The sequence below is a fragment of the Perognathus longimembris genome, chromosome 13, assembly GCF_023159225.1.
Source record: "Perognathus longimembris pacificus isolate PPM17 chromosome 13, ASM2315922v1, whole genome shotgun sequence".
Taxonomy (NCBI): domain Eukaryota; kingdom Metazoa; phylum Chordata; class Mammalia; order Rodentia; family Heteromyidae; genus Perognathus; species Perognathus longimembris.
Genome location: NC_063173.1, coordinates 21,424,613 through 21,438,316, shown reverse-complemented (window position 1 = coordinate 21,438,316; position 13,704 = coordinate 21,424,613). Strand labels below are relative to the sequence as shown.

The following is a 13,704-nucleotide window of genomic DNA, read 5'->3' as shown; positions in this document are numbered from 1 at the left end:
AAGATACAAATTTGGAGATTCTTATTAAAACAAACAAGAAAGCTGGGCACCAGTGGCTGGCTCACACCTATAATCCTAGCCATTCGGGCAGATATATGAGAGTTTTGGTTCGAAGCCAACCATACAGTCAAATCCTCAAGACTGTCTCCAGTTATCAAGCCAAAAGTCTAAAGTGGAAGAGTGGCTCAGTTGGTAGACCACAAGAACTCAAGCCTCCATTACTTAACATGCGCGTATGTGTATATACATGTACGTGTGCATGCGCACACGCGCGCACACACAAGTACTACCAAAAATAGATTAAGTGAGGGACTGACTGGAAAAGTGCATGCTTAGCCAGGACTGTGGCATTGGTTCAGTCCCCAATACACACAGAAAATAGCAAAATCATTAACATTTGAGCAGTTTTCTGTCTATCTAGCAGATAGCCATGGGTATAACTCTAGTCTGTTGGGAACTTTTACAAAAATGCCAACTGAGATATTTTAATCTCAAAGCTCTTACACAGCTCCACCTCTGTCTATTTCTATTATTCCCATGAGCTATGTACTCAGGTAGTATAGAGATTTTTTTTTTATTTTTGGTCTTAGACCTTGCAAAATGAAATTCTACAAAATCATGGTTTTTTTTCCCTCAAGAAATCCAGAATTTGGCCTGGTGATTAGTTTTCTAGTCATTGCCACTCAGGATGTTTAGATCTGGAGGAAGCTAGAAAAGTTGTTAAAATTCCCATCACCAAAATAGCCCAGAGAAAGCCAGGCTAGAGATGTGACTCATGGTAGAACACCAGCTAAGCTAGCAAAGCAAGCTCCCTCACTTCCAAAAAAAATCCCCCAAATTTTGATGCTTTCTGTACAACTTAGTTATTTTCTGTGGTAGTACATCTTTCTAGTGATGAGATATGTATTTATAGTTAGTAACCCAGATTTTACACCTAATTTTACTAATTAGCTGCAAATGGCTCTAGGATTCTTAGCTCTATTTTACTGAAACCCTTGGGAGAATTATTGTAGTATGAAGTGGGAAAATTTATAGTACCATGTAAACTCAATGATAAAAAAAAACTTTTTAAGTCTCTCAAAACTAAAAACAAGTTTAAGTCTTTCTGTTACTTCTTAAAGGGAGAATGGTAAAAAGAGTTGGAGGAAAACCCTTTTGAGTATTGGAATGTATGAGATGTCAGTGTTCTGGAGTAGCCTCACAGACCTGCCATTCAAATACCATGAAGGCATTTGAACTACAATGGAGTTACATCAGAAGTATATAACTTTTGATACATAAAAAACCCCGATGCAGTGGCTCATGCTGATAATCCTAGCTACTGGGGAGGCTAATATCAGGATGATTGAAGTTCAGGGCTGATTCAAGCAGAAGTATTCATGGGACTGTGGCTAAATGGAAGCAGCTGGGCATGATAGAGCACTCCCAGCAGGACTCTTAACCTCGAAACAACCATTACAAAAAAGGGCTAAAAAGCCGGATGCTGGCGGTTCACATCTGCAATCCAAGCTACTCAAAAGGCTGAGATCTGAGGATCTCACTTCAAAGCTATCCCAGGTAGGGAAAGCCATAATACTCCAATTATCGGTGATAATCTCCAATTACCCAGCATGTCATAAGAGGACCTGTGGCTCAGTGGTAAGGTGCTAGCCTTGAGCAAAAAAACAGGGACATTGTCCAGGCCCTAAATTCAAGCCCTCAGACTGGTACAAACAAAAAAATGGTTGATGCTGGGTGGATTCTGGTTTATGCTTGTAATCCTGTCTCCTCAAGAGTTTTTATGTCTAGAAGATCTGAGTTTAAGACCTGCTCTGGAAAGAGAAGTCTATGAGACTTCATCTCCAAAATAGCTAGCGAAAAGCAGGGCTGGTCATGACTCAAGTGGTAGAAAGGCAGCTGAGCAAGTAAAGTCAAGTCATTGGGAGGCCCAGAGTTCAAAGCTACTGCCAAAAATATAAAGAAAAACCATGTATGGGATTAGAGGAGTTGCTCATAATTAAGATTCTGTAAACATGGCTCTTTTGGGTGCTCAAGTAGTTGCTTTGCTTGCTGGTTCCAAATAACAAATTTCAAAATAATTGTACCTTCCATAAATGAGGTACTAGTTGTGTTTTGACTCCCAAAGTGAGTTGAACCTGTTTAGTAAAGATGGATTCTATCCGACCATTTTCGAATACGGTTAAGATTTCATTTTTCCAAGTTAATAATTGACCAGAAAACTTTTTTGAAGGGGTAGGGTGGGCAACAAAAAGTGAGATATGGAAACATAAACAGGCAAAACTTAAGTCGCTATGTAAAACTGATTCTATCTGTAAGGGCTTTGGAGATACGTGAAGCCACTTAAGAATTACTTATCCTTCATGCATAAAAGAAATGCAGATTGCTGGATGCTCAAATCGTAAAAAGATCATTACTACATTGCAGAACTTACACCAGAGCAACTTCTGAGGTTCAAGCAACTCCAGCTCAATTGAAAAGGAGCTAGTTCACATCACTGAACATGTTGAGAACACTGAAATAGGGATTCATACAATTTAGTGACCGTATAAAAAAAAAGAACTGAAACTATTTGCCCAATAGTAATTACTTTCCCAGTTTACTGGTGGGAGAGCCGGAAGAAGGCTCCCTCAACCCCTAGATCCCACAAGTCCAGTGCTGGACCACAACAGCACTGTAAAATTGTTTCTCCTTCTTCAAGCCCTTACTCCCTTTGGCCATTTTACTTCCTGGAAGAACAATTTCCAGTTAACGCGTAGATGAACACAGTGCTTAAAGCAGCGCTTGTAGTAACAGGGAAAGCCATACATACTGTTCCACTGAGCTCTGAGTTAGCATCCAACCCGAGAGAGGGAGGGGCGGGCGCGCGGAGTTACTTGTAGTGCGCAGCCGCAGGACGGGGCAGGCTTGTCCACTCTGAGATGCCGTAGACGCCAGGTGGCCGCGGCCCGGGTCGTTGCCCCACCCACTTCCACGTCAGCCGAGAACTGGGAGCCTTCGCTGCCGGGACAGGTTGTAGCGGAGGTCGACGGTCCCGCGGTTACCGCCGCCGCTGCCCCACCGGAGCCAGGTAGCGGGTCTGGAACCCCCGGGGCTGAGGAGTGGTGGGCCGCGCCGAGGCTGGGACACTTCCTCTGGCCGGACGGGAGCTGAGCGAGAGCGGCTAGGCCTCTCGCTGGAGCGCGGCTGAGGGGAGGGGCGGGCGGAGGCCGGGACTCTCGGCCGGACGCCGGGCCCTGCCGGCGGGCCCGGAATCTTCTCACTCCTGGGACCCCTGGGAGCTCGCGCTTGGAGGTCGAGGCCTGCTTGGTTGGGGAAAAGGCAGAGGGAGAGGGCGGGCGGGTGGGGAACGCGGGCTGGCAGCGTCCGCGACGGCTTCGAAGGCCGCAGGAAAGCACTGGAAGGTCTGGGCTGAGTATTGGTGCACCGGATCTCGGTGGTGTGCAGTCCGCTTTGTGCGTCGTGTTGCGGATCCCCGTTCTGTCATCTGGCTTGGCGGCCAGGAGTTGTGAGTTGTCACCGCTTCGTGGGCCTTAATTTTGCCGTCCGACGTTCACCCAGCTGCTGGGTGGGCGCGGGGCGGGGGGGAGGGCGGCCGAGGAGAGGCCGCAGCCTGGGACTGACAAGTGTGCTTTCCGTTAGAATTTGTTTTTCTGGGGGAACATAACTTAAATTTAATTTAATTCACATTTAAAATTTACATGCCACGTGAAGTGAACTTCTAGACAACAAGCATCACTACTATGGGACTTTTTATGATAGGCAATGATCTCGCTGTATTTGTTTTTCTAGATTTTCTGGCATCTGTCATCCTTGAATCTTGCATTGGGGTTGATTATAATCAAAAACCATGACGGCTGCTGAGAATGTGTGTTACACGTTAATTAACGTGCCAATGGATTCAGAACCACCATCTGAAATTAGCTTAAAAAATGACTTGGGTAAAGCTTTTTCTTTTTTAATTTGAATTGAACTTATTTTTAACTAGGACTTTAAAACATCAAGTTGAACATATTAATGGTGTACATGTATGTATACATTGTGTAATGTTTAAGTTAAATCAGGTTCAATATGTCCTTCAAACATTCATGGGTTTCTTTATAGTGAAAATACTGTGTACAGTGCATTCTTATTATCTACAATCATCCTACAGAACTTCTTACTCTTTTTTAACTGTAATCCAGTGCCCCTTGATCAATTTTCCCATTCTGCATTCTCCCATTTTCATCCCAGGCTCTGGTAACTTACTGTTGTACTCTCAACTTTATGATGATCTAGGTAAACCATAATAGTATTTTGGAAATGGGATGAACAAAGTAAATATAAGACTACTTGTGTTTTATGTGTCTTAATATCTAGAAATGCTTAATTCTCATCTGAGTTGTTGGGGTTTGTAGAATAGGTTGTGACAAATGAAAACTTCTTGCTTTTAGATTGTAGCATTAATTTATGGACAATTAATAGCTCAGTTTGGCCTAAGAAGCTACAGAAATATAGTCCTCTAGTTCTTAGATATCCCTCAAAAAAACCATAATTGCTTGTGGTATAATGTATTATACTTAAATGTAGTTGACAATTCTGTGTTAATAATACGTTGGCAAATGTGAATTGGATTGTTAATTCCTTTGTTCAGTTAACTTCTTATACTTAGTAAAGCAAAAAAAAAAAAAATTGTTCTTCAACCTCTTCAAACAAATGAAGTCAGTACTTTTCCCTGAAAGTTTAAGATTTTCATTTTGAAAGCATTTTTCTGAAGAAGAAAACAAGAACTGTCTGCTGAATGTTTATACTGTATCTCCTTTAAAAGGGAATACTGGCCATACCCAGAGACAACTATCTGTAATCTCCGCTACTTAGAGGGATAAAGCAAGTGATCACTAGTTCAAGGCCAGTCTGGGCAATTTAGCAAAACTGTCTCAAAATTTTTAAAAACTGAGGTTGTGATTCAGTGATTGAATAAGAAGTGCTGGGTCTGTTGCCTAGCTCCTACTACTGGAGCAAAGAGTGAGAGTGAGGAGTGTAGTCTGTAGTGCTTTTTATTTGTTTGTTTGTTGCCAATCCTGGGGCTTTAACTTAGGGCCTGGGAACTGTCCCAAAGCTTCTTTTGCTCAAGGCTAGCACTCTACCATTTGAGCCACAGCTCCACTTTTGGATTTTTCTGTTTCTGTGGTACTGAAGAATCAAATCTAGGGCTTCATGCATGTTAGGCAAACACTCTACCACTAAGCCACAGTCCCAGCCCTATTTTATTTTATTTTTGAGTCAGAATCTTGCTAGGTAGTTCATCCTGGCCTAGAACTCTCTTTGTAGCCCAAGCTGCCCTGAAACTCATGATTCTTCCATCCCAGCCTACCAAGTGCTGGGATTGTAGCCCTTGTGCCACCTTGCAATTATAGAATGTGATTCTGTCAAGGAAAAAAAAATAATAGAAGTAATATACTTTCTCAAGTAATGATTCTTCAGTTGAACTGTGAGAAATACATATAAATTAAACTGCTACACACTGTTCTAAACAGTGGAATGAAATTTTTCTTTAAATATTGAAAATAACTTTGTACTTTGCAGTTGGAAAAGAGACTTAATATTTTACTTGCGTATTCTTGTCTCTTTATAGAACACTTATCCAGTCCTAATTTACTTAAAATTAGATGTCTGTTGGGGGTCTGTTTTTGTTGCTGCTGTTGTTGTTGTTATTTTTAAATTCTTGGTGGTCCTGTGGATTGAACCCGGGGCCTTCAAGCCAGGAAAGTGCTACATCCCCAGCACCTAAAGTTCTATTTTTGAAAATAGAAAAGAAGCCCTCTCTGTAACATTTATCTGATATCATTAGATACAAAAGCCACACATATTGCTCTTTTTTATATTCATGTAAGATAATTGGAATGTAAATGACTAAATATGCTCTATTACTATTTTTGATCAGAATTTACTTTTATAAATTACTAGATTACGCAAAGTACTTAAGACTATTATAGCTGGAAAGGTAAATAACAAACCTTATTGTAACTGGAATAGTACTCTCATTTTAATTGCTACTCTCTTAACTACCCTCTCCCAAATAAGTAGTCTCCAATTTTGCCTTAAAGAAAAGTTGAGATAAGAAAAAGTTTAGAAATCCTTCAACTATTTATTTGTCTTTATTTACTGGGTCTGAAACTCATAGTTTACATTCTCCAGAGTAGAAGTTACCTAGTATGTTTTGGTGACTTGAATTGATCTTGAAATTTTCCATATTTGTGATAGTATTCATTGAGAAAAGTAGTTTTGGAAATCTTGAAGGTATAGAAGGGTTCACACCTTTCCTTTCAACTTGAGTTGTTGAAATACATGGAAATTGGAGTGAGATGCTTAAAACACAAATTGTATAGTTTTTTTTATAAAGTTGCTGTTAAACATTTTTAAGTTGTTACAAGTAGTAAACTTTTAGGAATGTGCTTATTTGTAAAAAAATAGTAAAAAGTAAAAAAAAACACTGAAACAAAAGAAGCCATTAAGGTCATAGTGATAGTTTTATGGCTTTTGAACTTTGTATTTATCAAGCAGTATGGAAAAAACATTTAAAGATCTGAAAAGGGATGGGAATGTTGCTCAACAGTAAAGTGCTTGCCTAGCATGGGCAAAGCTCTGAGTTCAATCCCCAATACAAAAAAAAAGCAAGAGTTTTGGAACTAAGAGTAGAAAATTTTATTTAGGCTGAATGACAATTTTAACCAGTTAGAACTTGGCTGGGAATATGGCCTAGTGGCAAGAGTGCTTGCCTTGTGTACATGAAGCCCTGGGTTCAATTCCCTGGCACCACATATATAGAAAATGGCCAGAAGTGGCGCTGTGGCTCCAGTGGCAGAAGACTAGCCTTGAGCAAAAAGAAGCCAGGGACAGTGCTCAGGCCCTGAGTTCAAGGCCCAGGACTGCCAAAAAAAAAAAAAGAACTTTGCAAAAAAAAAAAAAAAAAAGAACTTTGGGGATGGGAATATGGCCTAGTGGCAAGAGTGCTCACCTTGTATACATGAAGCCCTCAGTTCTCTAGTATCACATATATAGAAAAAAAAGCCGTAAGTGGCACTGTGGCTCAAGTGGCAGAGTGCTAGCCTTGAGCAAAAAGAAGCCAGCAACAGTGCTCAGGCCCTGAGTTCAGTCCCCAGGACTGGCAATCAATCAATCAATCAATCAATAAATAAATAAATAACTTTGCCTAGTTAGTGCAGATAACCAGAGGGTATTCTCTGTTCTGCGGCATATAAAAATATCACAATAATTTAGTATTGCTATAGAGTCTTCAAGGGCAAGATAAAACTTTCGTTTTGGCTATATTGATTCTTTTGAAGCTTAAGCCCTTTCTGTAGCCCTACCAAGTGGTCATGGATAGGCTCCATCTCTTGGACAAGAGGAACTCTATCATTTCTCATACTAGGTCTAATTCTGCTTTATGGTAACTTCTCACTAATTCTAATTCTTTTCCTCATAAGTAAAGTGTCTTTAAGATTTAGAGATAAATGACTTGTGCAAAGAATACAACATAAGCTGGATGCTAGTGGCTCGTTTGAGGATCATAGCTGGAAGCCAGCCCAGGCAAGAAAGTGTATGAGTCTCTGATCTCCAATTAACCACCAAAAAGCCAGAAATGGAGCTGTGACTCAAATGTTAGAGTACCAGAACTAGCACACTCACAAAAAAGAAAAAAAAAAAGAGATAAACAACTTGTTTGTGGTAGAGCCAAGTGGCAAAACCTTGTTATTTGGATTTGTACCTTTATTACCTTTTATAAAAAAATCAAATTTGAAAAGCAAAACATAGTTGCCAGTAGTAAAATATGATTTAATCAGTTGTTTTTTTTTAATTATCTGAGGAATTTTCTTTTGAATAATTGTGTTTGTTTTGTTTTTGAATTATTGAATCAGAAAAAGGAGATGTGAAGTCAAAGACAGAAGCTTTGAAGAAAGTAATCATCATGATTCTGAATGGTGAAAAGCTTCCCGGGCTTTTGATGACCATCATTCGTTTTGTACTACCTCTTCAGGATCACACCATCAAAAAACTACTTCTAGTATTTTGGGAAATTGTTCCTAAAACTACTCCAGATGGGAGACTTTTACATGAAATGATTCTTGTATGTGATGCATACAGAAAGGTAAGCCAGACCATAATTATTTCTGAATATTGCTTTGATTTAAAATCATTGTAAAATGTATCATAGTTGAGTGCTTACCTAGTAATTTCAAGGCTCTTAATTCAAACCCTAGTACTGCCTCCTCTCAAAACTATATTGTAGGGGCTGGGAATATGGCTGAGTGGTAGGGTGCTTGCCTAGCATGCATGAAGCCCTGAGTTCGATTCCTCAGCAACACATACACAGAAAAGACCAGAAGTGGTGCTATGGCTCAAGTGGTAGAGTGCTAGCCTTGAGCAAAAAGAAGCCAGAGACAGTGCTCAGGCCCTGAGTCTAAGCCCCAGAACTGCCAAAAAAAACCAAAAACACCTACATTGTAAAAGCGGTGGAATGAACTTTGTGGTAGATTGTCCACGTGAGCTTTGATAAGATGAAAGCTGTACATGTTTGGAATTGAAAAGGTAAAGAGTTATTGTAAAAAGTTCTAATACTTCTTCTTAGGAATTTCCTGTGCATTTTATAAGTTTTAATAAAAATGACACATGTATATTAGATAGGTAAGAGAGAGGTAAAAGTTGCTATAATCAATGGAATGTGATGGTCTTTTTCTCGAACTTATACTTTTCAATGTTAAGCTTTATATTTAAAATTGGATTTTTATAAAAGCTGAAACTCACCATTTCATATTTTAATTGTTACATCAGGATCTTCAGCATCCTAATGAATTTATTCGAGGATCTACTCTTCGTTTTCTTTGCAAATTGAAGGAAGCAGAGTTGCTTGAACCTTTAATGCCAGCTATTCGTGCTTGTTTGGAGCATCGACACAGCTATGTTAGGAGAAATGCTGTTTTGGCTATCTATACTATCTACAGGTAGGTATTCCTTTGGCTTTTCTCTGTGAAGACATTTTAATCTGTGAGACCAGAGGGGTCAGAATTTCAGATTATATCTAAAATGTTTGCAAATATCTCCTGACCAGCACAATATTTTTTCCTTACTATCATTAACTTGTGCATGTAGAAAAGTCTAAAAGAGTTGGCAATACCAGTCTAGCTTCTGCATGACAACAATCCCCTGAAATTAAATAAAACTAGGGCCATTTAACATTGTTCATTTTACAGATCACTCTCAGTTGTATGTGTTACCAGTCCAAAGACTTTTGATTTTTATACCTTGCTTTAGAATTTTGGTTTTGTGTGATATAACTTTTTGTACTTAAAGGCTTTTTAATGAGAAGGGCTGCAGTTCTTCACTAATTCCTGTTCTTAGAAAGCTGAAGATTTAGGTTGGCCTACTGGTACATGTAGTCCCATGTACTTGTGAGCCTGAGGCAGGAGTGGCAAGTTCAAGGCTAACCTAGGCTGTGTAGTTAGATCTTCCAGAGGTCTTGGAGCCTAGTGCTAATTGCTTACACTTGTAAGCCTAGCTACTCAGGAAATTGAGATCTTAGAATTAAGGTTGGAAGCCAGTCCAAAGAGGGGGAAAAAAAAAAAAACCTCATGAGACTTATATCCCAATTAACCAGAAAAATCCAGAAGTGAAGATGTAGCTCAAATGGCAGAGTGCCAGCCTTGTATTGAAAAAGCCAAGTAAAAGTATGAGACCTTGAGTTGACCCCAGTACTGACACCACAAAAGAAAAAAAGGAAGAAGGAGAGACAGAGATTGAGACAAGGAGCTTAGGCTGAGGTAGTTGTTCAAAGGGTAGAGTACCTGCTTTATAAGCACAAAGCCCTGAGTTCAAACTCAGGCACTGGGAGAAAAAAAATAAGAGGTCTTGTAATGAGTCCAGTGGTAGAGTTCTTGCCAAGTGTGTGCTGAGCCTAATCCCTGGTACAAAAAAAAAAGAGAGAGAGAGAAGGGTGAAGGTATTAGAGTTCAAGAACAATTGAAAGACCAGTTCACAAGATGTTTGGTTTTTATAATCACTACTTTTTGATCTGTTTTAAAGTAGAATATTATTCTTATAAGTACCTTAAGTATTTATAATATGTTAATATGCTTGATTGAAATGTAATTCGTAACTATCTTAGTATTGAAAACACTAGGCTTTATTTGCTAAGGAAAGTCTGGTTAATAATGTATTTATTTGTTTATTTGTTACCATACAATCTACAACTTTGAGAATTTAAACTGTTGGCCAAACATAAAAATAGGGACATTTATAAGCAAATGGAAATTCAAACTGAATTTTTGAAAATATGATAATGGATTAGTTCTAAATTTAGATAAAGTGACACTATATTATAACTTGACAGGTATTTACATAAATATGATTAGAGGAGAAGTAGGCAGGGTATGGATAGGTAAAACAAAACTGGTCAAAATTAATAATTGTCAAGAACAGGTAATGATTTTTGTTAACCTGTTGTTTATTCTGTGTACTGAAAATAAAAGTAAGTAAATAACGAAGTGGCTATAGTGTTCAGTTAATGAAAGCCAAAGGACTGGTTTTTTTCCCCTCTAATAATTATTAAGAAATAGTTGAAGGGCTGGGAATATGGCCTAGTGGTAAAGTGCTTGCCTCATGTACATGAAGCCCTGGGTTCGATTCCTCAGCACCACACATATGAAAAGCCAGACGTGGCGCTGTGGCTCAAGCGGTAGAGGGCTAGCCTTGAGCAAAAAGAAGCCAGGGACAGTGCTCAGGCCCGTTCAAGCCCCAGGACTGGCAAAAAAAGAAAAGAAAAGAAATAGTTGAGACTTTGTGAATTAATGAAATAATGACATTAATACTTCGTTCCTAAATTACATGTAAAACAACTGTTAGAAAATTAATAAAATGTATGTTAAGTAATTCTTTTTTTCTGTATTGGAATGGAAGTGATAATGACAATACATGAAGATATAACATTTTCATCTCCAACTTCTAATTGACTTAAAGTTCCAAAAGCAAAAGGATCAATAATGTTACAAAGTCAAAATTTCGGTATTGTTGTGAAAGTTGCTAAAATAACAAAGTAGATGTTGATTAAATATGGATATATTTGTTTTACTTAAAGAAATTTTGAACATCTTATACCTGATGCTCCTGAACTGATACATGATTTTTTGGTGAATGAGAAGGATGCAAGTTGTAAAAGGAATGCATTTATGATGCTAATTCATGCAGATCAGGTAAAGTACTTTTTAAAAATACTTTTATGACTGTAAGTAAAAATACAAAGTAATATATAGGTCTAGTAGGTCTAGTCATGTTTTCATTTAATAATATTGCTGGTGGGTTGGGGGGTGTTTTGGAGACATTTTTAGATTTTTGGATTTATTTCGTATAAAATGCTTTTTCTTAACCCTTATTTACTTTTTTAAAGTATATAATCAGGCATTTCAGAATAGCCTCTTCATAGTTTGGGAATTTGTAGTGGTGGTTGTTTCTGGGAAGAGTGGACCTTGTATATGCTAGTGCATATGCTACACTTGAGCTACACTTCTATTAGTATAAACCCAAAATTGCTCAATAGAGAAATAAATTGTTTTGGACTTACCCTTAGGCATGTTTATGGAAGTAGGGTGGCCTTTCATGTTCATATGTATCCTTAGTAAGCCTTTTGACTTTTTTTTTTTGCCAGTCTTGGGGCTTGAACTCTGGGCTTAGGCACTGTCCATGAGCTTCTTTTGCTCAAGGCTTGCACTCTACTACTTGAGCCACAACATCACTTCTGGCTTTTTCTGTTCATCGTACAGAAGAATCCAACCCAGGGCTTCATGCATGCTAGGCAAGCACTCTACCACTAAGCCACATTCCAAGCCTAGACCTTTTGACTTTCATAAGTAGATGCCAACTCTATGTCCACCTCTACTGATAAGTAAAATACATAAATTCCTTTTAGGTTAGCAGTATCTCTTGAAGCATTTATCTAGTCTTCATTATCAAAATTGGGGAAAATGCATGAAGACTAAAAGATATAGAATCTATCATTCCTCAGAAAGGTTAAGTAATGTTTTTATCCCCCTACTTACTCTTACCCCCTGTCACAATTTTACATTCTGTCTCAATAATTTTAACACTAAATATTTCATATGTTAAGTCACTGGGCCCTGGTGGCTCACTATAAGCCTAGCTACTCCGGAGGCTGAGATCTGAAGATTGCAGTTCAAAGCCAGCCAGGGCAAGAAAGTCTGTGACACTCTTATTTCCAATTAACTACTAGAAAACTGGAAGCAGCACTGTGGCTCAAGTGGTAGAGTGCTAGCCTTGAGCTGAAGAGCTCAGGGACAGCACCCAGGCCTAGAGTTCAAGCCCCAGGACCTACAAAAAAAAAAAAAGTAGACTCATGTGGTATTTGCTCTTTAAGACTATTTTATTTCACTTAGCATAATGTCTTGAAGGTTCATTCATGTTAAAATGTCAGAATTTTCCATTCTTTTAAAAGCTGAATGATACTCTGTTATAATCCATATTTTATTTTTACCTCCATCCATAGATATTTAGGTTTCTTTGACCTTTTACCTTTTTGGCTGTTGTGAATAATGCTCTTAAAATGGTTATACAAATAGCTACTCTAAGTCTTTCAGTTATTTTGAGTATGTAGTTGGAAGTAGAACTGCTGAATCTGTGGCACTTCTTCATTTTTTTGAGGATCCAATCCACCATACTGTTTTTGATAGCTGTACCATTTTATATTCCCACCAACAGTGCACAAAATTTCCATATTTCTCCATGTCTTGGCCAACTTCATTTTTTTACACTAGCCATCTTAAGGGTTAAAAGATGGTATATTGTCATTTGTTTCCCTAAACACTATTATGAAAAAGCTGTTGATAAAAGCCGCAGTGTTTGCCCTCTTGTAGTTTTGGTTTTATGGTGTTTACCTATAATAAAGAAATATAATCCCCTATGACCCAGCAGCCCCACTTCTGGGCATCTACCCAAAAGACCACAAACAAGAACACACTATAGCCACTAGCACAACAATGTTCATCGCAGCACAATTTGTCATAGCTAAAATATGGAACCAACCCAGATGCCCCTCAGTAGACGAATGAATCAGGAAAATGTGGTACATATACACAATGGAATTTTATTCCTCTGTCAGAAAGAATGGCATTGCCCCATTCGTAAGGAAATGGAAGGACTTGGAAAAAATTATACTAAGTGAAGTGAGCCAGACCCAAAGAAACATGAATTCTATGGTCTCCCTCATAGGGAATAATTAGCACAGATTTAGGCAAGTCACAGCAGAGGATCACAAGAGCCTAATAGCTACGCACCTGTGAATGCATAAGATAATGCTAAGTGAAATGAACTCCATGTTATGGAAACAAGTGATATATCACTGTTGTAATTACTTTCAACATGCCATGTGAAACCGTAGCTTCTATTGTTGATGATCTTCTTGTATTCCCTTCTTGTGGTTGCACCTGCACTATCACTGTATCTTATCTGAGTACATTGGAAACTGTATATAGGAAAGTGAAAGGGAATACCAAAATCGAGAGACACAGGATAAAAAGACAAATGACTACAAAAGCAATGCTTGCAAAACTGTTTGGTGTAAACCAACTGAACAATTCATGGGGAGAGAGGGAAAGAGGGAGGGGGGTGGGGGGAATGAGGGAGGAGGTAACAAACAGTATAAGAAATGTAGCCAGTGCCTAA

General features: G+C 38.6%; 1 protein-coding gene across 1 annotated transcript in view; it reads left to right on the top strand.

The window, feature by feature from the left end:
- Positions 1-2,910: 2,910 nt before the first annotated feature.
- The window catches only part of Copb1 (COPI coat complex subunit beta 1), a 48,358-nt gene continuing 37,564 nt past the window's right edge, over positions 2,911-13,704 (top strand). The window contains exons 1-5 of the mRNA XM_048359405.1: positions 2,911-3,067; positions 3,790-3,938; positions 7,896-8,125; positions 8,809-8,978; positions 11,108-11,222. Coding sequence (XP_048215362.1) covers positions 3,848-3,938; positions 7,896-8,125; positions 8,809-8,978; positions 11,108-11,222 — 606 coding nt within the window. The 5' untranslated portion in view covers positions 2,911-3,067; positions 3,790-3,847. The remainder of the gene's footprint in view (positions 3,068-3,789; positions 3,939-7,895; positions 8,126-8,808; positions 8,979-11,107; positions 11,223-13,704) is intronic.